Here is a 25,647-nt window from a genome sequence, read left to right on the forward strand (position 1 = left end):
TTTTAGCTAAAACAAACATTCTTCTTTTTTACTGCAGTGAAGTTACTGCACTAAACTGGTATTTGTTCAGGAAAAGAGCCAAAGTATCCTGGTCCATATCTAGTTCAACCTTTTTTTTTTTCTTTTTAAATGTACAGGTATATTTACATTTGTATTTACACAGGTGTGAACATGCTCCTATATTGCTGCTCTTCTGCTTCTGTATGTGGACTTTCCATTCCTGAGGCAGCTGCAAATGTCAGCTTTTCCTGCTTAATAAAAGGTCATTATTACTCCATCTCATGAAAAGAAGATTTTAGTGCACTTAAAATAGAGAACACTAAAAATGGATTAACATAACAGATAACCAATGTCTGAACAGGCCTTCCTCTCCATTACTCATGGAAGCTATTTGGGACCAACCTGGATAAAAGACAAGTTATAATTAACTTGATATTAACAGCACATTACTGCAATACCTCTAACTTTACTCAGAAGAATCTTAAGGTTTTGAATGTCCCTTCCTGAAGAGGCAATTAAAAACAGATCCCTGCTGAGATAAATCAGAGATTGCAATAAAGTACTCATTCTCCTGCAACAAAGTTTCAGCCCATAGTTTCTTTTATGACAAATAAGCAAGCAGATGTAGCCAGAGAGCCAACAGCGTGCAGCTTTTTTGAGAATTACATCTTGAACTACAGGATTATTATGAAAACACTTAGTTTATTACCTATTACACGAGCTATATCTTGTAGTAACGAATAAAACTATCAACACCCTTTATAAATGCTAGAAGGTTTTTATCTTGAAATATATTCTTTGCCTTCTTGGTGCTATATGATACCAGCCACCTCTGAAACCCGCAAAACAAACTAGCACAGCAGTTCTGTATCAGTTAATATTTTTGAATAGCCATATGAATAAAGATGCAACATGCAGTGCACAGTTTAATTAGTTTATTTTTAAAGTTCTGTCAGAAACATAGCTGTGCATTAATTACAAAATATATTAAACTATCAATCATCCAAGGAACCAAGAGTACTTTCATTCTGTTCAATTGCAAACCAATACAAACCTTCAACATTGACGCAGAATAATCTTTTGCATCCATCATCAATGTATTTGGTCTGCTGCCATCTCTAAATAAGAATAGAAAGGTCACCCTGATTTCATTTCATTAGCAAGTTTAATCTCTTAATAGCAAACATGACCAGACATAGCATGAGACTGCTTAAAAAACAACTCTATACATCTCACATTATCTGAGCTCCCACATATACATTACATACCAACATTTTTTAGCAAAATAATTTTCCCTGCCCTGCAGGGGAAGACATTCAGAGGCAAAGAGATAACACGTTCACAATATATTATAACTGGAAAATTTGTGCCATAGCAGCTTTGGAAATACACATACAAAGAGTCAGTGACTTAAAACATGTTAAAGACAACAGAAATTCGGAAGATAAAAGAAGCTAAGCCACTTTTTAAACCACCTGGAGATCTAGTAATGCTGCAAAGCACTGAAGGAAACCCCATTGCTGAACAAGTTACACAGGACACAGGTTAATTAAAATATTTCTCTGATTTAGAGACAACTCAATGTTGTAGACCTTTCTCCTTCCTTTTAAATGGTTCTAGCAATTACACCTCAATCCACCACGGTAAAACAAGTTCTCAAAAGAAGAGATCTGAAGAATGGGGAAAATGGAACAAGTACACTAATAAATATTTCGTTAACATTTATAATCTTTTTATGATAGTAAGATTTAACTGATACCTAGCAAATTAGCTCTGACATTACAGTAATTTGACATCACTCAGAGTTCTAGTTGGCAATATAATAATACAAAACCAGTAGAATAGCAGCAGTGAATAAAAGCATCCATATTACTGTGGCCAATACAGAATTATACACGCAGTAGCCTTCCATTCCCTATTGGCTTGTGCTATTGTACAATTTTAACCTGAATCATTTAAACCCTGCTACCACAGGGAGTTTCCTCCTCAGAGGCAGAAGTACAGCAGATCGAGCAGTTAAGGCTCAAAGCAAAAATTCCATTCAGAATGCAAATCTTCAAAAGCAAAGAAAGTGTTAATGCATTTAGTGGGTCTTGGGTATAAATTATTTGAACAGAGAACAAGGATATTTTTCTTATTGCTAGGGTTGAGGAAGGACCTGGAGCAGGAAGGAGCTCTCAAATGACAAGTGTATTTTCTGACTGCTTCCCCTCCTGCTCCCCCAAAAACAAGAAGGGGAACAAAAGAGAATGGCAGTTTATGAGCATCTTGAAAAACATGAATTGGTAATACAGCCTGAAAATGGAGAACTCCTGTACAGTGCCTTCTGTGCAGAGTGGCTCTGTGCACTGCCATGGACATCAACAGCTCTTGGTTAAGAACAGCTTTACTGGGAATGCTCCAGCTGAAGACGCTCCAGAACAATTCAGCTGATAGGATGAGGCTATTAATTATAAAATCTACTTTGGTTTTAAAGCTGAGATCTTTCAGTATTTTCAGTAACATATGCTCACCTGTCCCCTAATGACAGAGAATACACTAAAGTCACCAACAACTAACTGCGTTTACCATAAGTCAGGAAGTTCATGTTGCAGTAGTGATGATACTCCACTGATCACAATCCCTTTTCCATCTAATAGGCTCTGCTTGCAGAAGAAATTTTATTAATCTAGCTATGTTGAACAAAGTGGTAGGCTGCATCCTGGATCTTTTACCTCTCATGCAGGCAGGCAGAATACCCTCTCAAACCACTAAAGCATTTCTTTAGTCTTGTTTATATTAAGCAATGTGCCCTTTCCCCACTGGAATTGCTTTGATGAGGCCGAATAGTTGGAACACTCTTCACTATCTCTTAAGCTGCAGTGTCTCTAGTCTTTAGGTTGTTTCACTAGCTTGGACAAATAATACACATAAGCTCATGCACCATTTAGTTTTCTTCAGTATCTGAACATGTACTTAGGTAATGGGGTGAACAAAACTTTTTTCTTCCCTCCTTTTAAAGACAAGATTCAGAACTTCATCAGCACCATGAAAGTTAAAATTTTTAGCACCAGTGAACTTGAACTATTCAGCTTTGACTGGTCAAAACTAACATTTACATGGCATACAATCAGTCAGTACAGAAAACAATACACACAGCATTAGGAACCTCATGAATCTTTGACACAGTGAATCTAGTGTTTGATAAATGAGTAATTATGGCAGCCAGATTTTCTTCCTAAAAGCAGAAAGGATTACAATTTTTCCTCACACTGCTCAATTAATAGGCTTTCCATACCATCCAAATTGCTGAGTTGACCCAGCCCCTATTTTCTAAAAGGACAGAAAATACCCCCAGCAGTTGGATGATGATATGGCCAGCTGCCCATGGAGTATTCCCAGGGGATGACTTGGGTACATCACTCACACCACCAAGAGATCCCTTGAACAGATGCAGGTCACAATTTCAGCTTTGGTAGGAATTTGGGTTTCAACAGAAGTAAAACAAATCCTGCATCACCCTCTCTGTTTAGTATGTCTCTTTGCTCATGTACACGCTCACAACCTGAAACGTCCAGCACTAGGAGAACCCACCAGCACAAAGGGATTTCATTTAAATGCTGAACTTTTATATCTCTTGATGATTGTGGTTGACATTCTGGGCCTAGAGTACACACTTACAGAAAAATTTATCAAAATAAAGAGAATCAGGGAGGCACCTTCAGACCACATTACAAATACTTCTTTAGTGAACTTTCCAGAGTCTTCTCCACAACACTACCTCATATCTTTTGGAAATACCAACATCAACTCTGCATTAACATGCAACTTCCTGAAGGAGGAAAGGGTCAAAGCATACCTGAACCCTTGGTGACATGAACAAAGTCTTAACCATAACTTCAAACTTCAAGAAACACATAGCCAATGCAAAATTCTAGATAAGTTAACATAGAAACTCTCTCAACTTTCCCAAGCTCTGTGAAAAAACAAATGAAAATAATCCCTCATCGTTATTAATTTTGTTCCTTCCTTGCAACAGCATCTATTCCAAGGCACTGAGGTGAAAAGACTTACTGGTCTATTCGATGACTGAAGTTTTACCAATCTGAGATGCACAGGTTCTGCAATAGGATTTTCCTGTAGGCAGTTAAGTTTTGATTAACACTTCATTCAGTTAGCCTGCTAAAGAAGTAGCTTATTTTAAGAGAGAACCTTACCAAATATTTAAACATATGAGCTCATATAGAAAGAAAACATACCAGCAACAACAAAGTTCCATTCAGGTGAAGATCAACTGTGTTGGCAACTATGATCCTTTACAAACACAGCCTTTGTGGACAACGAAGCCTTTGTGATCTGTGTGGAAAAACATGAGTAAGGCTCCATTGCTGTGGCGGAGACTTGCAGGCTACATGGCTCCATCCGTACTGCGGGCCTGGAACCCTTCTCTGCGGACACTGTTCAAGTCCAGGCGCGTTAGAACCTCGCAGCGCACCAGGAGCGTGTCGTCCTTGATGAAGGCTCTCTGTTTCAAGTTCTGCAGGTGCATGAAAGTCACGTAACCAAAACCTTTTGGATTGCGGTGAATTGTCGGTCTCTGGAAAGCCAGTAGCTCTGGCTTGGCTTCCATCACCTCTTCGTGGTTCTGCCTTTCTGGGCCTTCTGATTGATCCAAAATAGAAAGTCGTATGGTGCCTTGGAAAGGCCAGGGCAGGTGGCTGTCATATTCCCCTTGCATAGTGTGGACAAACAGGGAGATAAAATTAGCACAGCGCTGAGCATTTGGTAACTGGATATGCAGGCGCAAGCACAGCTTGTAGCCAGGCTTCCCTGTATAGAAGCCAGGACTGTGCATCACTACAGGTCTCTCTTCTTCCTGGGCCTTCTGCAGTCCACTGAAGTTCTCAATCTTCCAGATATAAATACCGTTACATTGCTGTGCCTCCATTTCAGTAATCTTTCCCTCCAAATTTCGGATAGTACGTTTGAGTTCTGCCATGTGAGTGTTCTGAGTCTCCATTTTGGCAATGAGTTCCCTGATTTGGTGATCCTGTCTTACCAGACGACCTTCCAACTGCTGAATAGTTTCTTTGAAGTTTTCAACTTCTGGGTTGCAGTCATATGCAGCATGTGACACGTGTGAGAAGAGGGCAGGCTCAAAGGGTAGGCCATTGATGAAGGGTACAGGATTTGCAGCAGTAACACTGATATTCTGGAAACTCTGAGCCATCATCCTCATGTGAACCTGAGTGAACTCCTGCATATGTCGTGCCAGTTCATTCCTTTGCATCTAAGATTTAAGAGATATGGCATTAGGAACACATCAAACATCTGCAATCACATTTTAAATGTGGCTCTGAAGAAAATCAAACAAGTAGTTGCTTTTGTCACATAAGAAAAACTGCAGTGTGAATCAAGGATAAAGGTGTGACAAAATAGCACTTTACCAATGGAGAGCTCCACATTTCAAATCACTGTTAGGAAAAATGGAAAAAGAAGTTCAAATACCAGTGGGCAAATAGCAGAATCATTCAGGTTGGGAAAGAACTTTAAGATCCCTGTGTCCTTGCACTGATGTTGATACAGCTGGGGTTCAACAAAAGCATAGATATGATTTCAGCATAGAATTGTTAACCTGGGAACTTAAGATAGATCTGACATAAACGGCTGCAATATAAATCAGATATGTGCATTATTATTTTTGTTGTCTTGAGACTCTGGGATGTCACAAATATATTCTTGTTAGAATATTTATCATTAGTAATAGCATGTTGTATAGTTGCATAATTCTATGTGATGATTAGTAAGGGAATCTTTTGATTGTATTTTTACAGAAGCTGCAGTATCTCCAGGAAAACAAGATTTAAATTCTCCAGAAAAGACTGGGAACAACTTCTTACTAAAGGCCAAGGCCCACACCTCAAATGGAAGCAATTTTAAATAAAAGACATGAAGTATTTCAGTAGCATATACAGTAAGAAATAGGAACATATTTCAAACTGTGCACCTGAAAGCAAAAGCAAGATATGAAGTAATATGGAATATTTTATACTGAAAACATTCTTGTCAAATATTCCAAAGGCAAGCACTGTGTATTTAGGATCACCTTCTTGTTAATAAGCATTCATGATAAAAAATATCAGGTTTTGTAGGAGTGATAATTTCCCTATGAAACCATCATTAATTATGGTGTACACTTTCAGTAACACTATTCAACTCAAGACAAAGACATGGTGAAAGACTGTGACAAATATATTTAGAATTTTTCTGTGTTCTAAATCATTGTAGTGATTGTACCGTACTCCCTTCATTGATTTGCTAAAATGCTCCATAGTACCAAATACTGTATGAAAACCAATGGGAAATGAAGGGGAAAGACCAATTTTCACCAAGAAATAAGAGTATCTAGATTAACAATTTTAGAATTTAATAAAATCAGTTTTCTTCATGGAACTCTAGGAGTCATAAGTGTTTTAAGCCACAACTTTGGAAGAAATGCTAGAAGCTACTTTATACACATGAAAGCTGAGAAAACATGAAATAATAAAAGTGAGGTTACCAAGCAAATTGTTCACAAATTTGAAAAAGCAATTTTGAAATGAAATGTATCAACATGAATTGTTTCAGAATTACGATACCTCAAAACAAAAACCCACAACCACAAATCACGGAGGATTTTGGGCTGGTAAATGACACAAGAATAGGAAAACACATTACAAAAGCAACAGACAAAATCATGCAGGTCTGCAATTCAGAAGGTAGTGACAAAAGGCTTACCTTTTCAGGACACCCAAAGGCACTGTAAAAGCATGGCACTGGAGCAGTAGGACAATCATTGTCATAATGGTTGGGCATCTAAAACAAATCAGATTCAATATTACTTCCCCATCAAGAGTATCCAAAAAGGATACAGCTGGATGGATTTTGAACAGGTACCCAAGTCACATCAGTTTATACCTATGAGATTTCTTATAGGAATACAGAAGTTTTGAACAAAAATATTAGCTGATGATAAAAATTATACATCCCACTCGTATGTACTGTAACAATTCACTGACTTTGTTCTTACATTAGGCCTCAGAAAGCGTTCAGGTTTCCTTGCTAGACCAAACACCTTTTGTTTCTAGCCTGTCCTCCAGCCAGATCATGTTCAATTCCTTCCCTTCTGAAGGACTATTTGCACATACTTATTCTGTCTCTCTTTATTATCCTCTTCCTCAAAAAGTTCAAGTTACTCCAGTTTTTTTTGTGGTCCGTGTTTTCCAGATCCAGATCAGTCATCTCACTGCTCTGGATCCTCCCTATCCACCCTCCCTCAAAAGCACAACTACTTCAGCTGATGCCTTACAAGCCCTAAAAAGAGCAAAGGATAATTCAGTGTTTTACAGGCAGAATCCCTGTTTATATAACCCCAGGTGTTTGCATTGTTTAAATATCACAATGAAGCACAAGGCTAATAAAGATTAGCTATTATTACGAATGTTTAGCATTCTCTGTTCCCCACTTCTGCAGTTCATTATTCTACCTAACAACAGACTTTTTGTTATTACTAAGATAAATCCTGTTTTTCAGAGTATTTGTGCAATTTTACAAGATTATTTTAACCCAGGCCATCAACATAGTTGCCATCCCAAATTAAATCCTGCCAATGAAGTTATTATTGAACAGAAGAAATAATAATGGCTATTACAACAGTAATGGACAAGCAGAATTCCAGCCAGCATCCCAGTTTGATAGTGAATTTACTTATAGCTACTTTCCAACAGTGGCTTTCCAAAACATAAACTCTCCCTCTCTGCCCAAATCAAAGCCTCCTCCTGTAATGTCAGCCATAATCACTGGTTGTACTTGTAGTTGTTGGTATTTTTTCAACTCCATTGAAGATCAAAGACGTGCAGCATGGCCCCTGTCAAGAAGCAGTACAGCTGAACAATGTGATGTGCAGCCAAAATCCTACAGAGGTTTGCCAGACTACAACTACAAGCTGGAACAGCATTTAAAGGAGTATCACACCTGCACTGGACATTTTCAGAGAGGAAGGTAGTGATTTAGCAGCTAGTAGACAAACTGTATCTCTGAGTTTAATTTCAGATTAAAGAAGTGATGAAAATATAAAACATCTGACTTGGAATAAACAGAGAAGGAGTCTCTTACCTGCTCTCTGATGAGCACTGTGTTGCAATATTCACAATATACATTGGCAAGTGGGCAGGTTTGGTCATGAAGCTTAAGTGATCAAACAGAAAAAAGAAAGGGGAGAAAGCATCAGTAAGGTTACCCAATATAAGACAGGGCTAATCACCCTTGATCAGACAATAGCTATTTATTTATATATCTAATTTTGCATTTAGCTGTATGCAACTGTGAAACAAAGACAATCCCTTTATCCTGAACAGTACATTTTCTATTACTGGACTTATAGAAGAGATTTTCCTGGACTTACATGAGAGATTCATAAAGTTGCAGTTATTTTATTTCCTAAAGTTCTTATGCTCCAAATAAACTTGATTTTAACCATAAGTTTCTAAAATTCACGTTCAATTGTACTGGAACTATATGTAAGTGATTTTTGTGTTCATTTTTTATTTGTATTGTTGGACTATATGAGGTATGTTTGATTGACAATTCACAATATTAATATCCAAGGACATTTAATAGTCCTTGACATAAAACACATCCGTACAGAGATAAAGAAATGGTAACAGCAAAAGGAAGGTATAATCCTCAGTATCATCTGAATGAAAAATGCAGAGCCAGAAGAAGAATTCAGAAATTATCTTGGTCTTGTGTGGTAGCACACATCCCCAAAAGATTTATCTCCTGATATATCCTCTCGCCCAGGCATAAAAACTGCACATGTAAATACTGCTTTTTGCATTCTATGGGCAGTAGATACTGGCCTGTCTGATGGTAAGGTCAGAAATCACTGGTTCTTACACAAGTCCACAAGTCTCCTCACACCACATGGTTACAAAAAATTTGCATTTAAGGATAATTTCTCCCTATCTTTTGCCTGTTCCAGGCTCATGTCCTGAGTTTGTAGCTTCTCAGCTGCGCAGCAGCACAAGGAGCTCTTCTAGACCAAAACCTTTCGGTTTTTTTTTTTAACTGCTGTTCCCTGTCCAAGTAAACCCATGTGAATGCAGGTTAACAAACTGAGACTCCTGCTAAATACCTCTTTATCTTCATAGGCCATAGACGTGGCACAGTTTGGGCAACACACTTGACGCCTCCGACACTCCTGGGTCATGTGCTCCTTCAGATAGTTCTTTGGGAAGGCTCCTTGGCACTGTGGGCATTCCACAGTGGAAAAATCACACTGCAGCTGGTGGTCCTGCAGAAGGCCAGAAGAGGGATTTGACACTTTAAACAAGAATTATTATCTCATCCATTTTCAAGAGAAAGCATAATACAAGACAAACAAATCACAATCTTTCCTTCATGCAAGGAAATCCTTATACACTTATGCTGACTTTACCAACACCCTGTTACTGTCCATTACTGAGGTCAGGGTTTCACGTATTCATGTATCACAAAGCTTTAAGAAAGCTCTCAGAAAAAGAATTAGTTTTATTTTTAATCCTTTTAACTGCACATATTATTTTCCAAAACAATTATTTCAACTAATATATATAGCTACTTTGAGAGACTATTAAACTGACTGTAAGAAACTTGTGTGAAGCACAGAGAGAGCTGATCAAAAGACAAACATGAATGATCCTGAGCAGAAAGCTGCACTACTCCAACTGTCACACATTCTGACATTCACTTGAGAATCACCTAACTACAATGAAATACTCATTAAAAACTGTGTGTGTAGCTACTGAAAGAAAAATGCACCGAGTCAGCATAAATGAGTACCAGATATGACCATCTATTTAAGTTATTTTGCATTTTTACTCATCTATGAAAACAAGGTTCCATATTTTCAAAACTACTTCTCACCTCTAAGTGCCTGAGCTCCATCTTCATGCTACAGCCCTTGTTGGGACACTTGACCATCAATGAAAGGATTTCCCGTTTGGCGAAGTTGTCAGGAAAAAGTTGATTTTCAAGCAGAATTTCATTGTCTACAGGACATTTGTGACCTGCATCTCTACAATGCAGGAAAGCAAGGAAAGATATTCCAATATTACCAACAGATTTCTAGGCACTTAATTTAAAATATTTTTACATTACACAGAAAGACATTAGTGACCAAATAATAACACAGTAAGAAGATCTTTGAAAACAATGGTATTTATGTGGCAATGACCAGAAAATATGAAATGTATTTCAGAAAAATTGAAAACATACAGTTTCACTGGAGGTGGCATGACTGGTGTTGCAGCACTTTTCAAACTCAAACACATTTTATTTGTACAAATGCCATGTTAAGTACTCTGGAAACAAACTTGAGGGATATGTAAAGACACTAAGAACTTACAGTCCTGTTTCTGTAAGTACTTCACATAACTCAAACATCAAAGAATATTTCACATACTACTTCAAAACAATTACTTAAACTTTCTTAGACCTCCTCTCATTTCTTTCTCATTTTATAAACAGCCAAGGTGATCACAGCTAAGAAAAAACACAAAATTGCCTTTTTTCCCAGCTTGATCTCATCTGTTTGGCATTATATTACATTACTGCTCAGTTTGCTGGTTTTGTTTCACAACCATTTGATCAGTTGGTCATCCTTCAATCTCATTATACAGCAAGCAGGGTGAAAACTTCCAGACACAAAAATTATTAGTAACTATGAAAATTACACTGGATTTGGAAGCAGGTGTTGCACCTGAGGCCATTTTAACAGCAAGCAGACTGGAAGTCAGTGCTAACTGGTGAAGGTTTAGAATCTGATGGAACATGGATCCATGCAACCTGCACAAGGTAACTAACAGCCTGTTCCAGTTTATCAGGTTCTGTCTACCTGCATGTATCTATAAAAGCCATTAGAAAGGAAGTATAAAAGGGGATCACCTCCATCAAATTTTCCAGCACCAGCTCACTCTGAAAACAATAGGTCAACATATCGATTCACAATTAAGTAATGCAGTTAAAGAGGCATGAGGGATCAAAGCTCCCGAGTGCTAATGGAAACAGCAATAAATGGAAAAATTCATGGGGTGGAAAAATGTCAGAGAGCACTTGTGGTGCAAGGACCAAAAGGCAGATCATTGTCACTGCCTGCAAGCACGAGGGGAAGTAGAACCTAGTGGGTTGTGAAGATGGGAAGGAATTTATGTTCTTTGTTGGAAAAGGAAATAATTGCTCAGCAACTCCACCAGCAATGCTGCTAGAGGAAGTGGAGGTAAAGCTGCCACTTCAAAGAGGCAATGAACTTCCTTCCACAAGTTTTGCTTGCAGAGCAAGCTCACCACATGCCTCAGAATCACACTCCTAAACAAGTGGAGGAAAGAAAACCTAGCTCGCCTTGTTTCAGAGCTCCTTGAGCTATGACCAGTGTGATCTTTGTCACGAGTCAGAGATGTTCCCTCACTTCACAACCTACAGGAAATCAGTTTTCACAGGTATAACTTGGTTACAAACATTCTGTTTTGTGGAGTATAAAGATAGCTCAACAGGCCTACTGATAAGACAGCAGCTTTATTTCTACAAAGAAAAGCTAATAATGAATAAAAGCAGCCAACAACAGATTAATTTGAGACAATAATTACCAAATCCCCAGTTTAAATAACTAGCAAATAAAGGGTAAAATAAGAATGACATGTAATTTTCCAAAGTAGGAAAATGTAGTAAGGGAAAACCAGCAACTCACTGTAGGACATTAAACAGGCTTCAAATACTATTTACAAGGATCAGGATTATGTTTGAAACACTGCTAAGATCCATCTACAAAGATGTTGCTATACATTTCCTGTGACAGAATTGAATTTATGCACCTCAGTTCTAACTGACATTACAGTGAAGGTTTTCCTATGCTGGAATTATTTATCAAATTGCACTCTGCCACTCACAACAATACCTGTGAAACAATGGCCATCTGCTACTAAGTGAAATGAATACTCCTGTAATTTCCCTTGAGATTAAAATACAGGTGCCAAGAGTAAAGACAGAATAATTTTGAAACAAAAGCCTGTTCTGTGATTTTAACAAGTGAGCATCTTAGCCGAGAAGCTGAGACAGTTGGTACAGACTTTAAGTGCAGCCATGCCAGCTGCTGGATGAACTGCCAGCACCCAAAGATTTCCCTGCTGCCCCTTCTTACCTCATAACTCTGCTTTTCCAATAAACAGAAGATTGGAGTGAAACTGAATTAGCTACTGCACCTGAAGTTAGTTCTAAAATTTCCAGTAAGGTATTTTGTTGACAAGTAACATTCATAAACACATTTGTAGTTACTTAGGTAGATAAGCTTCTCCTCTTCCATGACTTATAGCACTTCCAAGCACTTCAGACAGCTTTATTTAAAAAGCTGCCAAGACTTTCTGGGAGGCAAACATTTACTGTGATCAAATATCATCTAATCATGTCCTTCACACTGTAAGATCGAAGAGTCCAGGTTTTAAAAGGTTTTCCAATTTATTGCCCTGTTGCAGCCACAACTTCTTCAACACAAACAACTACAATTGTTTGTGTAAGTCACAAGAAGAAACTACTCAAAAAATGCTTGTCCATCCTTCATAATTTAAAATCCTTAATCTCTGTGTTCACTTGAGTTAAGAAAGTGGTGAGATGAGGAATAAAGAGAAGCAATTTTTCCTGATCAAATGAAGGCTGTGACAATCACTCAGTGAAAAAAAACAGTACTTAAGAGAATGTGAAATACCACTTTCCATTTTCATTTTACTTCTGAAGAAGCTTCTTGATACCTCAATCAATCTGGTACCGTAGACAGTACATACTGAAAATCAATACTGTACTGTAGACACTACATAATCCAAATCAATAGCTTGATCCATGGATACCAATTACACATGCAGTTCAGCCCTTCAGGGATTCAGAGAAGTCTGGCATTTCAAGCTGTCCTCCCTGCTTTCACAAGCATTCACTCAAACTGTCCTCCAAAGACAGAGATCAGTGGGGAATGAGTGAAAACTTTTGCTAGCAATGAAATATCTGAAATACTACACTGATGATCTACAGTCTCAAAAGAAAAAAACAAAACGCTTCCCACCTTGTTCAGTATTCCCTAAACGGCCATCACCACTCATAGAAATTAAGCAAAATACAGAAAGGGTATAAAAGAAGCAGAAGCTTCTGGTTATGGTCCTTTCTATGGGGAAATTCTTCCTGACAATTTATGTAGCAGAAACTACAGAGAAGCCCACAAAACACTGTATTCAGTGAACATAACTGCTGGCATACTATTCATTTAGTGAGCTACAAGTGATGGATAGGGAAGAAAAAGAAATGGAATAGAACTATGGACAAATGGTACGAAAAAAACGATCAAGAAAGCACTGTCCCTTTTGCATGCTATAAAATAAATGCCAGGGAAAAAACCAGCAACACTGAAGACAGTTTAATGATGTTTACAGAAAAGTGTTCAAAGTAAGGCTGAAAATGAGCCAATTCGACATATGAGTCAAAAAGAATTGAATACATAAATTCCTACCAAAGTGATATTTGAGCTAAGTGAGCAATTGCTACGAAAAAAAAATTGGCTTATGCTGAAAAAGAAAAAATCCTACAGCATAATACCTATCAGTGTAATCCAATACTCACACATGTGGGACATTGATAACTTAATTCCAAGTTTAAGGGAAGTGCTCTCTACAAGGTATTCTCTTCCCTTTCTTGCTCTTTCAAGAATCCATTTTTATAAGACCAATATGTTCTTGCCTTTCTATCTTATTCCCAGTCCCCCATATGCCACCTGGTTTCCTCTCTCAATGCTATCATCTCATCACATTCTCTCTTCCAGCTCAAGAAGGAAGCAGCTAATTTCAAGTGAAGAACTGAAAGCATGAATTGCCTTATCTGCACCAAGAAATGGGGTTGTCTGTAGTTTCCTGTAGTTATCAAGAGAAACAATCATAGGCAAAAGACAGGTAATTTTCTAATCCTGAGCTGGAAATGGAATTTATTTGGGGGATTTGTCTAAATTTGTTTTTTTTAAATTATTATTTGAAGTTTAATCAATTTTTTAGATTCACAACCTGGGTAAATTTGTACAAATGACAAACTATCTAAAGCTCATAAAACTTCCAAACTTGTGATATTCTGGCCATATATAGCACCTTTAATGAGTAATACATTTCTAGAGTTCTATCAGCACTCACTGGTAATGCACCTTGGGCGGCAGCTCTGTTCAGTTTAGATCGACTTTAAACTGCTCAGGTACACTAATTTATTCTAAAAAGCAAGTTTCCACTTCTTCCACAAGTTTTCCTTTACCTTATTGATTTGACAATGCAGCCTTTGCAGAAACGGTGGCCACACGGCGTCTGCACAGCTTCCCGGAGAGCCATCAAACAGATGGGACACTCGTATTTGCTTTCCAGGGGCGGGTCGAACTCCACGTCGTATCCCTGCGTCTCCTCGGTGAAGGAGCTGCCCGGGTTGCTGGTGCCACTGCCCATGCTGGAGCTCTCCTCCTTGGCTGCGGCGCTGCAGGCGCTGGCCATGGCCGCACAGCAGCCGCTCTCCCCGTCTCGGGCTCCACAGCTGCTGTCACTGTGCAGCAAGCTCATGGCAGCTGAGCAAGGGCTACACAGGAGTGCACTGCAACGGACCAAAAAGATGAGTTAAAGTGTTTCAAGACCTTCCCTCCCAGGCAAGAACAAAATTTATTTCCGACCAGAAACACAGAGTTACAGATTTGGTTCTACTCAAAATCACAGGTTTTGTTTTGTGCCCATTACCTTTTTTTGCTTCTCTTGTGATAGGTAGGAAAGGACACTGCATCGTGCCAGCGGAGTTCAAACACACCCCACCCTTTCTGTAATCTCTTTCGTATGGCTCTCTGATTTCTGTAAAAAGAGGAATCCTCTTTGTCCTTGCTATGTCTACTGAAGATGTTTCTTTACCCCTTCCATATTAATGTCTTCTAAGACATTCAAACAGATTTTGTGTGGAAAAGATGCTGTACAGAATCAAGTTTTCTTGGAGGACAACAGCTCAATTCCATATGTTCCTTGTAGTGTATATATGTTATTTAGCATTCTCTGAATCGAGCAATTCAGAATAGAGATTTCAAATCAACTTAGCTGGAAGACCACAAATAAAATATAACTCCAAATACCTAAACCAAGCAGCTGATGTGCTGCAATGAAATTCAAATATCCAGCACTGCTGATAACATTATAGAACTGCCAATAGGACCTTAAATTGAGTAAGAAGCTACACATGAGATAAGGATAATAATTCCACAGCTCAAAAGCTATCTACAAATTACTAGTACTCAAACAGCTCTTGCTGTTGTTTCCCTCTCCCAGGCTAGCTGGCAGAGAGGACAAGGGACATGATTGGAAGAACAGAAGATAAAAGTGGCCTTTCCCTGAAGAGTGGTGGATGGCATATTAAAGCCTGCTTTTACAACACTCCTCCAAAGCAGGGTGATCTCATAGATATGAAATGAAAAAGTTCTGGTATCCCCAAATAGATTGCTAGTGTTCCTACATAGAATGAGAACACCTTAAAAAAAGGTCTTAACAACAAATACAAATTCTAAAGACCAAGAATCCTACCTCTTCCCTGATTTTTTTTAACGGTTACAATAATTTTCTTAGAATGCTACAATGGTTAGTTTTCTGTAAATGACATTTCTTTGAAAAGCAGAGATTATGACCAGGTGCAAGGCAGTATGAGTAGTCTGAGGGTTATGGAGCCAGGCATGCAAAGCAAGCCAAATAAACCCGGATTTGATAATATTTTGCACAGCAGTATAGGCAAAAGTCTCTTGCAGTGTTCACCTAATGAATTCACTGCAATACCATTATATCATTTAAAATATATTAGGGATGGAAATCCAATCAAAAGACAAATTGTAAGAACTTTTCATCTGCATCACTACTGCAGATGCTGGAGGCAGCAGAATGAATAGGATTACCTTGACCATGAACTCACAAACCTGAGAATTTTCTTGACTATATCAGAATTTGAATATCACAACTCATTTTTACAAAATGTTCATGGACAGGAGGAGGACATACAGGTAGTTTTATTTGGGAACTTATTTTACAACACCTTTATTTACATCAACAGAAATACTAATCACACAAGGCCTCAACTAGCATTTATGGGAAATATATTTTGAACACATGCAAAATCACGTAAGTGTGCTTTAGGCCATGTACATGATTAACAACTGGCAATACTCCCCATGAAAACAGACTATGAGCTATTTTTTCCAGCTATCCAGACCAAAAAAAGAGGCATATCTATCTAAAGAAAAACAAAGTTACCATATTTTAGTTAGATATAATTAGAATAATCTAACCAAAGCTTTTATTCTGTTGTATAAACATATAACTTTCTATCTTGTTGGGGTATGCAGCAGTATGCGAGGTATCTGAAGAGCAGCATTCCTGACATTCCCAAAATACTATTAAGGTACAGAGCCTCAAAGCACAGGCTGACAGTTCTGAGTTCTACTAAACTGGCCAGCAGTGCTCAATTTCTGCAGAAATAACTAGAGCACAGCTGTCTGGAACTGCACCCAAAGAGTGCTGCTCACTTTCACTTGTTTTCCACCCCAATGTATTGTCCCTATACATTATCCACACAACAGGCTTTGTAACTGAGGCTCCTGAACACAACAGCAAAGCAAACTAAACACCAAGCAGCTCCTCCAGCCATCGTCCAGACATGACCAGTTTAATCCCACAAAGGCACCAGATCCCCCAGTGACTCATAAAGGCTGCAGAGAAATCAATGCTTACAAAGATGCTCTGTGACAGAGATTTTTTTGTTTTAGCCTGCCATCAGTAGATCTATTCTCTCTGGAAAAGAAACTCAGCTTGTTTCCACTGTAAAACTAACATAACTTTTTAACAGCTGCTGCAGAGGATGATCTCAGGCCACATTTCATGAAAAATCAGAGGAACGAAATTGAGTCAATGGAGTGGGAATGTTGGTATGCAGGATATTAGAATTAGTCCTAGGCCAGCCTAGGACTGAAAAATTCACATTACTCTAAGCCACAGGGGTATATTTAGTGCAACAAAGAAAGGGAAGAGGAACATGCGTCCCTTTAGCAATGTCACAAATGAATTCAGGAAGTCGCAAGAATAAATATGTAACACCTTTACTCAAATTCAGCTGTCACATTAATTGCAAAGTATGTGACTCTTCTCTTGGGCTGTTCCTAGGAAAAAATCCCATATTATTTAAAATTCTGTTCTTAGAAAGAAGAAGCCAGGACCTGACTCGGTATAATCTCACTAGCTGAACACTTTGTAGATTTAAGTGCTATGCAAGCAGTGTCTCTTTGGCCATTTGAGTTGTTTGTACAGATATAGCAGGTATGTATACTCAGTTTACAGAAACAAAACTCCCATACCAGAGCCAGTTTAATGAATGAGTCACTACAATCAGTCAACATCCTAGTATGATTAAAAAAACCCCATTATTCAGTGATATACTCCACTCCTACATGGAGCTTTTTATCTGCATATGACCAAGTGGTTCACAAAAAAAGAAGTGCAAGTATCTTTTTAAATTGGGAAATTCAGTGCAAAGAGGCAACTTAAGGTGATTAAGAGCCAGATTTTAAACTCAGTTCATATTTTATCTAAGATAAGATTCCTCCTACTACTCTTATCCATTTCATCTTATCTGTGAGCAAAATGCTCCTTCCTCCACACATATTTTAGGTGTGGGGCAAGGCACAATTTTCCAAATCAAAATCCACACTGCTGTTACTCAATTAACCAAGGCCTTATTACTCCACCATAGTTTAAATTAATTTCTCTATATGTTGTAACTCCTGTACTAGGAATTAGATCTGTTTCTTGTGGAAGTTACTTTATCCTCTAAGATAAAACATAGGTTTAATCTTTTTGGACAGAGCAGTGCTAGGAAAAAAAAACAGCTACAGAAAAGTGTATTTTGAATGGTAATGACGGGTCTTTTCCCCAGTGAAGGTAGAGCAGACAACCTGTGAGCTTACTGCAGCAGTTTTTCACCTCTCCTGGGGAATTAAAAAAATGCTTAGGCTGGAAAAGGATGGATTTTAACCCCCAAACTAGAATATATCCCAAAATTCAAATCAAGCTGGTACCCCTTCCTTTTGATTATGAAGCAGGTTTCCAGTGAAATAAAAACTAAGATCTCCTAAAAACGACACCAGCTTTTCTTCTTATTGATAATAGTTGCTGTTCTTCCTTCCTCTCTGCTGAACAAAACTGAGTCAAACGCAAGTACAATATCCAAGTATTAATTTATAATACCTTGTGTACACCACAGCCTTAAGAACTTATCCTTTTTTAAAACGCTAGTCGTTTAATACATTAAACACTTTTCTAGACTGCTCTCTGTACCTTTTTTGTTTCCCCAACATCCAGCTTCCAGATCCAGGAAGAACTGCAATAAACTGGATCATTACATGGTAATTCTTGCTTTTGCTAGTGTGAAGTCTCTAAGGCAGAGATCTTAAACTACATTTGGTAATGTACCAGAAATGCTCTTTTCTAGAGTTAAAAAGTGCTGCCAGACCTGCTGACTCTGGAGATAATGGGCTTTAGCCTGGGCACAGAGGTATCCAGGCCTTGGGCTGGCAAAGGTTGATTTTGCTCTCCACAGCAACAGCAGTGTTGTCTGCCAACAACAGTGCTGTTTGCTTCCAGAAAGGAAGGTGTTTTCCACGGCAAATGGTCGTGGACAGAACTTGTTTGATCATTACCTGTGCTGCAGAAGTCTGGGAATGCCCTAAGGACAAAACTTTCAGGCCCGAGTAGACAGTTAAATAACAGTTAAAAAAGAAAGGAGAAGAAAAGGAGTCCCCAACCCACTCTTCCAACTTTAAACCATAATAACACCTTTCTTCACTAAGTAACCTGTGCTCTGTTGCTATTTACACTGCGACATTACAAAGTGATTAGGCTGATGTGAGATAGCACAGTCAGACCAGAAGAGCAAACTTCTGCAAGAATAAAGTACCTTATGACCAACAAAAACTACTTCAAAACAGAAATTAAACTACCCATATTTTAAATTAATGCATGCAACAAAGCTCTGAATTTTTCAGCTCCCATAGTATAATGATGTTTAGGTGGGACTTCTATAGATTTTCAAATACCAAATTCCTCTAAATAAAAATTTTAAAAAATAACACTGGTATCAGAAAAGATCTTCAGATTGCCTGCAAAATCCCACTATCATTAAAAGTATCAGGGAGCAAGTGAAAGTATGTGTTGTATACCATTTACACTGAAATATGAAATCATATTTTCAAGCATTTGGCAAACTTAAGGAATATGGTGCATAGAAGTACCAGTTGTTATAAGAGAAATTTTTTATTATAAATCAGGAAATGCTTAATACAATTAATTTCCACACGACCCTTCCAATACAATTAATTTCCACATGACCCTTCCTGGAAAATTGACACTGACTACCCATATACACAAGGAATCAATACAGAAGACTATTCCAAATCCTTTTCTTACTCAAAGTTCACAAATATAATTAATTTCCTTGCATCCTGGCCAGCACACACCCAGCAGGGGAAATGCCTTTAGCACGGCATCAACAGAAAAACTGGCCAAACTTTTCTCTTTTCTTCACCTGCCATGTATATATATGTATGTATAGATTTCTGGGTCATGAGACTGACAGACCAGTGGAGTGACTTTGGATAATTTGTTTATGGAGTAATACTTGCAACACGTATTCCCAGGCACATTAATCAATGGTCTACTGATAAGCACCATGTGTTTCCACTATAAGGTTTGTAGCTATCATCACTATGGCCTCATCCAGGCAGAACACATGAAATTATGCTAATGCCTTTTAATTAATACCTACTAAACACTTTCATTTCAACGCCATCAAATGGCTAGACAAGACGAAGTAATAGGAGATTCAGGCAGAACTCCTAACTGCAAAAACTAAACTCACCTTTCTTGTAAAAGTCTGCAAGCATGTTGCTTGTTTTGTTGAGATACAAACTTTCTTTTTTTTCTAATGGCAGTAACCTTTAAGATATCCACGTCTTTTGGATAACCACCATACTCATATTTAACACGAGAACCTAAGGACTTGAAATGTTGTTTGAGGCAAAAACAACATTCAGAGCTCATGGGACTATCAACAGCTCCTGACTAGAGCAGAGCAGCCCTTGGGGGGTTTCTGAAGCTTTCCAGGTGATTTCTCTTTATTTGTAAAGAATGCTGTCAGGCTTTAATCACCTAAGTATTTTCATGCTTGAATGTTACTTAGGAGATTAGATGATGACACACTCACAGTTATATTAATATTTTATCCTATTTAAGTATATCAAAACAAATTTAATTTGAGTGAGCAATGGAAGCATACTATACTTATTTAAAACCAAGATATTCTATGGGTTTTTCCATAACAAAAAAACAAACCCAAGCCAAAATTCCCTGAAACTTTCTTCAGTTTATTAACTTTTAGACAGAACTTACTGGGAACTATTCAGAATAGCAAATGCAAGAAAAGCACTGTTATTGAGAAGAACAGTACTATTTAACTCTTTGGCAGTGACTCTGGCATCTGTTCTCCCTTTGCACACTGAGAGCACATTGAGATATGCATTATGCTTTTCTATACCCCTCAGCAGATCTACAGAGAATGCAAGATGCTGCCCGAATGGGGACAAAGTAAACACCCAAAAAGCACTTCAAAAACAGGCAGCGAGAGGTATGGCTGTGAACAAATGTGATTTCTGCAAGGCAAAATCTCCAGCCTACATTTAATTACCATCGGTCTCTACAGGCATGAGACTTATATGTGGCATTAGTAAAATAACCTGAGACCCTGGGAAAACAAACAGTGAATTAAACACACATTCTGAAACAACTAAAACATTTCTCCTTTTCACTCCACCTGACATTTACTTTTGTTTTCTTTTTGACATGCTTTGTACCCGTAATATTTTATGGCCAGTTTTCACAGTCTGGATATTTTTTTTTTTAAACCTGTGCTTAGCTAATCTGTGCTACTGAGATACAAAAGTTTTTCTTCTTGACATAGTAAACTCATGGAAGTTCAATGGGTGAGAATGTATGTTCACCTCAGATATTTTTTCATGCTTAAATTCTACCAGCACAGATATACCAGTTATTATGTGTCTTGTCTTTCTAAATACAGTAGCAGTTTTCTAAGAAAGCAGTACTGCAATGTTGCAATACTACAAAACTTTAAAAGTCGTTTATGTCTTGACAAGTTCTCATACAGCAGTCTGACTGAGTTCCATGAATCTTCCTCACTGGGAAAAGATGAAGGTAATCTGGAATATGCAGAAGAATTATGCCCAGAATGACACCATGAAAATAATCCAAGTGCTTTTATCAGCATATTTCTGTGACTTCTTTTCCCCCTTCTTCTACTAGAAGGACAAGTTTTATGGCCTTTTCATTCCACAGGAAGAAAAAGCAGTTTTCTCACAAGTCTTTTAACAGTTGGTGAACACAGCACAAAAATTCACCCAAAGCTTCAAATCAATACTTTTATTAATGCCTCACAGTGGTGTCTAAGACACCACAAAATCCACAGAGCAGAGGGGTAGTGCTGCAGAATGTGTCAGAGGCAAACATGGGGGAATACTTTTGGCAAGCTTTAACGACTAGGTCTAAGGGATATAATTAGAACATTTTCCTCCCACCTACAGCTGAGATTTCCGTTTAAGTATGAAAAGACTCACTGTGACCCATCCGAGCCAGACGAAATAGATGGAAATTACTACTGAATTTATATTTTATTACTCGTGTTAATAAAGTTACTGTAAATATTAAATACCGCCAGTCTCGACTAGAAAATACGAGCTATCGGGTTTATAAACAGTAACCTATCTTGGAAATTAACCTTTAACGCGTTCCCGAAGAATTTACTGAGTATCAGTATTTCACAGTGGGAAAAGCAGAGCCCAGGTTCAGGTGATGTGTTCGAGACAAGCGGGAGCACAGCTCGAGAGCCCCCTGCTCACGCTCGTCCCGCTGTCCGACGACACCGCCAGACAGAGCCGCCCGGGACAGAGCCGCCCGGGACACAGCCGCCCGGGACACAGCCGCCCGGGACACAGCCGGCAGGGACACAGCCGGCAGGGACACAGCCGGCAGGGACACAGCCGCCCGGGACACAGCCGCCCGGGACACAGCCGGCGGGGACACAGCCGGCGGGGACACAGCCGGCGGGGACACAGCCGGCGGGGACACAGCCGGCGGGGACACAGCCGCTCCGGACAGGTTCCCACCCGCCAGCCGCGGCACGGCCGGGCTCAGCCCCGCGGTTTCAATTCCGTACGCCCTGTGCAGCGTAGCCCCTCCCGGCACCGCCGGCCCGGCCCGGCCCGGCCATGCGCCGAGCCCCGAGCTCGGTGGAAGGGGCCGGCAGGAGGCGGCTCTGCTTCCTCAACCCCCAGTCCCGACCGGGGGAAAAACGTCCCGCGCCGCCACACGCCTGCAGCGGCCCGAGTGCAGCCAGGCCCTCGCTCCCCGAGCCCGGTGTCAAGGCCCGCGGCAGCCCCCACCCTCCCGGCAGCCCCCCGCGTTCCGCCGGACTCACCGCGACCCGCCGCCGTTCCCCGCCCGCCGCTGCTTCCGCTTCTGCTCGGGATACGCCGGAGCAGCCGCTCGGAGCGAGCGCGGCCTCCGGGCTCCACGGCCGCTGCTTGCGCCCTCTGCTGCCGTGGAGGGGCAGCGCCGCCGGGGCGGGGCGCAGGGCCGAGGGAGCTGCGATGTCACTGTCACCGCTCCCCAGCACACACAGAGCTGTCCCCACAGAGCTGCGATGTCACTGTCACCGCTCCCCGGCACACACAGAGCTGTCCCCACAGAGCTGCGATCTCACTGTCACCGCTCCCCGGCACACACAGAGCTGTCCCCACAGAGCTGCGATGTCGCTGTCACCGATCCCCGGCACACACAGAGCTGTCCCCACAGAGCTGTCCCCACAGAGCTGCGGTGTCACTGTCACCGCTCCCCGGCACACACAGAGCTGTCCCCACCGGTGGCCGAGTCCTCTTGCCGGGGCGGTGCTCGCTCCGCGTTGATGATGCTTTTCTGCTTTTCTCCGCTCCGTCCTGAGCGCGTCAAAAACGAGGCGCTTGAGAGCCGGGGCGCGGTGGGGGTGGTGTCTGTGTGTCTGTCTGTGTGTCTGTGTGTGTCTGTGTGTCTCTGTGTGTGTGTGTGTATCTGTGTATCTGTGTGTGTGTGTATCTGTTTATCTGTGTGTGTGTATCTGTTTATCTGTGTGTGTGTGTGTCTGTGTGTCTCTGTGTGTGTGTGTGTGTCTGTGTCTGTGTGTGTCTGTGTGTCTGTGTCTGTGTGTCTGTGTGTCTGTGTGTCTGTGTGTCTGTGTGTGTCTGTGTGTCTGTGTCTGTGTGTGTCTGTGTGTCTGTGTCTGTGTGTCTGTGTGTGCGCGCTGACCGCTTGGGAGTCGCCAAAAAGCCATTTCCCAATGCAACCCAAACGCTTATGAGGAACAACCTCCCGTGCCCTGTCCAGCTGTCCCGTGGGGACTCCCGCAGGAACCCAAGCCGGGTGCGCTGCCTCCCGCAGGAGAGGAACCTCTCCCGGGGCTTGGACAGCCGGCAATTTTAAGGAAGTGAAATACCGGGACATTGTGAGCGTAGCTTCATTTCCTTAGGAATGAGGAACGAGGGGAATTTGGTTGGTTGCATTAGGGAGTCTTCTTGGCAAGAATCTCTGATTACCACACATTTAAATCCAACTAACTGTTCGCACTGTTTGGGGGGATGCAAGCTGGGAGGAGGGGGGGATGCTGGGGGCCACAATTTCCCAGTGATTTTCAGTGTTTCTGTCTGCATGCCGTGCTTCCTGGGAGCTGGAAATCAGTGGATTGTTCTATGGCTAGAGTGCCAGTCTCCCTCTGCAGGGCGCTGCTCCCCGAGCCAAGGCCATGCCAGACCCTAATGCACCCCCCAGAGCACTGCTTGTGTCCAAAACATACTCACATTTTTTTTTGTTAGGACCTGCCAGGAAGATAAAGAGTTAGGGGAGAGAGATAGCTGGGCCATCAGATAGGGCTACAAAGAATCACAGTAAAGAAATAACAGCATTAAGGACAAATAAATAAATTGAAACTTTGTGGACCTGCTCCTGGACAACGGGCAGAATTTCTGAGCTACCCTTTTTCTCCTGCCAGGTGAACATAGTGCATGCTGCTTCCATATGCATGCTGATAAACGAGGAAATTTATCAATTGCTTTGCAAAACAGATATGCTTAGATGGAGGGTTTTGTATGTCTGAAAAATACTATTTTTTGTAATCTGTGAGGTGTCAAGGGCACTGATGTACAACCTATTTTAATTGAGAATTCAATGAACTTATCTGGAGTTTTTATTCTGAGAATAAATGAATTATTTTATTGAGAAGGGTTTTCAAATCTGTAAGGCTTAGGCCCATTATCACATATTAATGTCAACGCTGTAACAAAAACAAATGCAAAAATGCTTTTCTCCACTCGGTGGTGCCAGCTGCACAAGGGAAAACATTTTCAAGGACTGGGTCTGCGCAGCTCAAACTTCAGCAATTGTTCTCTTACTGACACAAAACACGCCCAAAGCTGTAGCAATTTGAGATCAATTAAAATCTTTAGCTGCCTGGTGTATCCCTATGAGACAATACTTTTCCAAGGTGATTTCCTGTGTACTTGGAAGGAAAGCACTTGACTAGGCTTATGTATGCCCATGTGGTTCCTTTGATAAGGAAGCTGATGCCTGCACAGCGTGGTTTTGCCCGGGAACTCAGGCACCCAGGGGGACGGGACAGGCAGCCAGCTACCCAGGTGAAGTTTTGAATAAGCACCCCAGAGGCAGAGATCTGCTAAACTTCTCAAAGACCCTCAAATTTCTCCATCCTAACAATGCATATTGTCAGGGAACTGTGCCTGCCATTTCAAGATAAGAGAGGAAATCAGTCTGTGACTGCAGAGAGTGATTTTGATTGATATCTGGCATTGCAGCTCAATCTGATATTTTTTTAAAAGGTCTCTCCAAGTGCTAAGGAGTGAATAGTAAAAATAGGTAGGTTGTTAGGAAGTTCAGGCAAAACAGCAGAGTAGTGAGCTCAGGCCCTAGCTATCTCATGTTCTCAGATGTCTAGAAATGCCTCAGCCATGACATCCTTGTCCCACACTGCCTTGGCCTGGAATGACATCTAGGGCATCCTGACACTCCCATTCAGATGTTTTGGATTGGGATTTATTTCATATTAGGGGTTTGTGTGTGTCAGAATCTGAGCAAGGGTATCAGCATTTGTCTCTAAACCCTTTTACTTTCTCCATGCATTGCATATTCTATAAATACTTTGTTCCCTTTCTCCATACATTACTTGCTTGGGCATGAATCTTTAGACTGGTTAGCAGGTGCTGTTAGCCTCTTATGAGGCACAAAGACTCAGGACTAACCACTTCTCCAAGACATCATCTAACAAGAGCACCTTGAGTCAGAATGGCTGGAAAAGGACCTCGAGGTTCTGGTTGACAGTCAGCTCAAAATGAGCCAGCAATGCCCAGGTGGCCAAGAAGGCCAGTGGTAACCTGGCCTGTTTCAGCAACAGTGTGGCTACCAG

General features: G+C 40.4%; 1 protein-coding gene across 3 annotated transcripts; it reads right to left on the minus strand.

The window, feature by feature from the left end:
• Positions 1 to 819: 819 nt before the first annotated feature.
• On the minus strand, positions 820 to 22,623 carry TRAF6 (TNF receptor associated factor 6). 3 transcript variants are annotated; one of them, XR_009933295.1, is made up of 7 exons: positions 14,326 to 14,621; positions 9,925 to 10,075; positions 9,155 to 9,313; positions 8,134 to 8,205; positions 6,757 to 6,834; positions 4,239 to 5,269; positions 820 to 4,116 (listed from the first exon to the last, which is right to left on the minus strand). XR_009933295.1 is itself a non-coding variant. In XM_062495062.1 (7 exons), exons 2-7 carry the CDS (start codon positions 14,619 to 14,621, stop codon positions 4,388 to 4,390), a joined length of 1,638 nt encoding a protein of 545 aa, XP_062351046.1. In that variant the 5' UTR covers positions 14,622 to 14,652; positions 22,618 to 22,623; the 3' UTR covers positions 820 to 4,387. The 3 variants fall into 3 exon arrangements, 2 of the variants coding, with proteins under 2 accessions (XP_062351046.1, XP_062351044.1); XM_062495062.1 differs by adding an exon at positions 22,618 to 22,623 and having other exon boundaries at positions 820 to 5,269; positions 14,326 to 14,652; XM_062495060.1 differs by having other exon boundaries at positions 820 to 5,085; positions 5,149 to 5,269.
• Between the last annotated feature and the right edge of the window lie 3,024 nt (positions 22,624 to 25,647).

This window comes from Cinclus cinclus, chromosome 6 (assembly GCF_963662255.1).
Source record: "Cinclus cinclus chromosome 6, bCinCin1.1, whole genome shotgun sequence".
Lineage (NCBI taxonomy): Eukaryota > Metazoa > Chordata > Aves > Passeriformes > Cinclidae > Cinclus > Cinclus cinclus.

Excerpts from the sequence above, each read along its gene's own strand:
- TRAF6 (XM_062495062.1), bottom strand. The coding sequence starts at position 14,621 with ATGAGCTTGCTGCACAGTGACAGCAGCTGTGGAGCCCGAGACGGGGAG. Across the intron at positions 9,314-9,924 it reads TGGAGCTCAGGCACTTAGAG|GACCACCAGCTGCAGTGTGA; the intron begins GTGAGAAGTAGT and ends GGCCTTCTGCAG. Across the intron at positions 5,270-6,756 it reads CCTTTGGGTGTCCTGAAAAG|ATGCAAAGGAATGAACTGGC; the intron begins GTAAGCCTTTTG and ends CTTAAATCTTAG.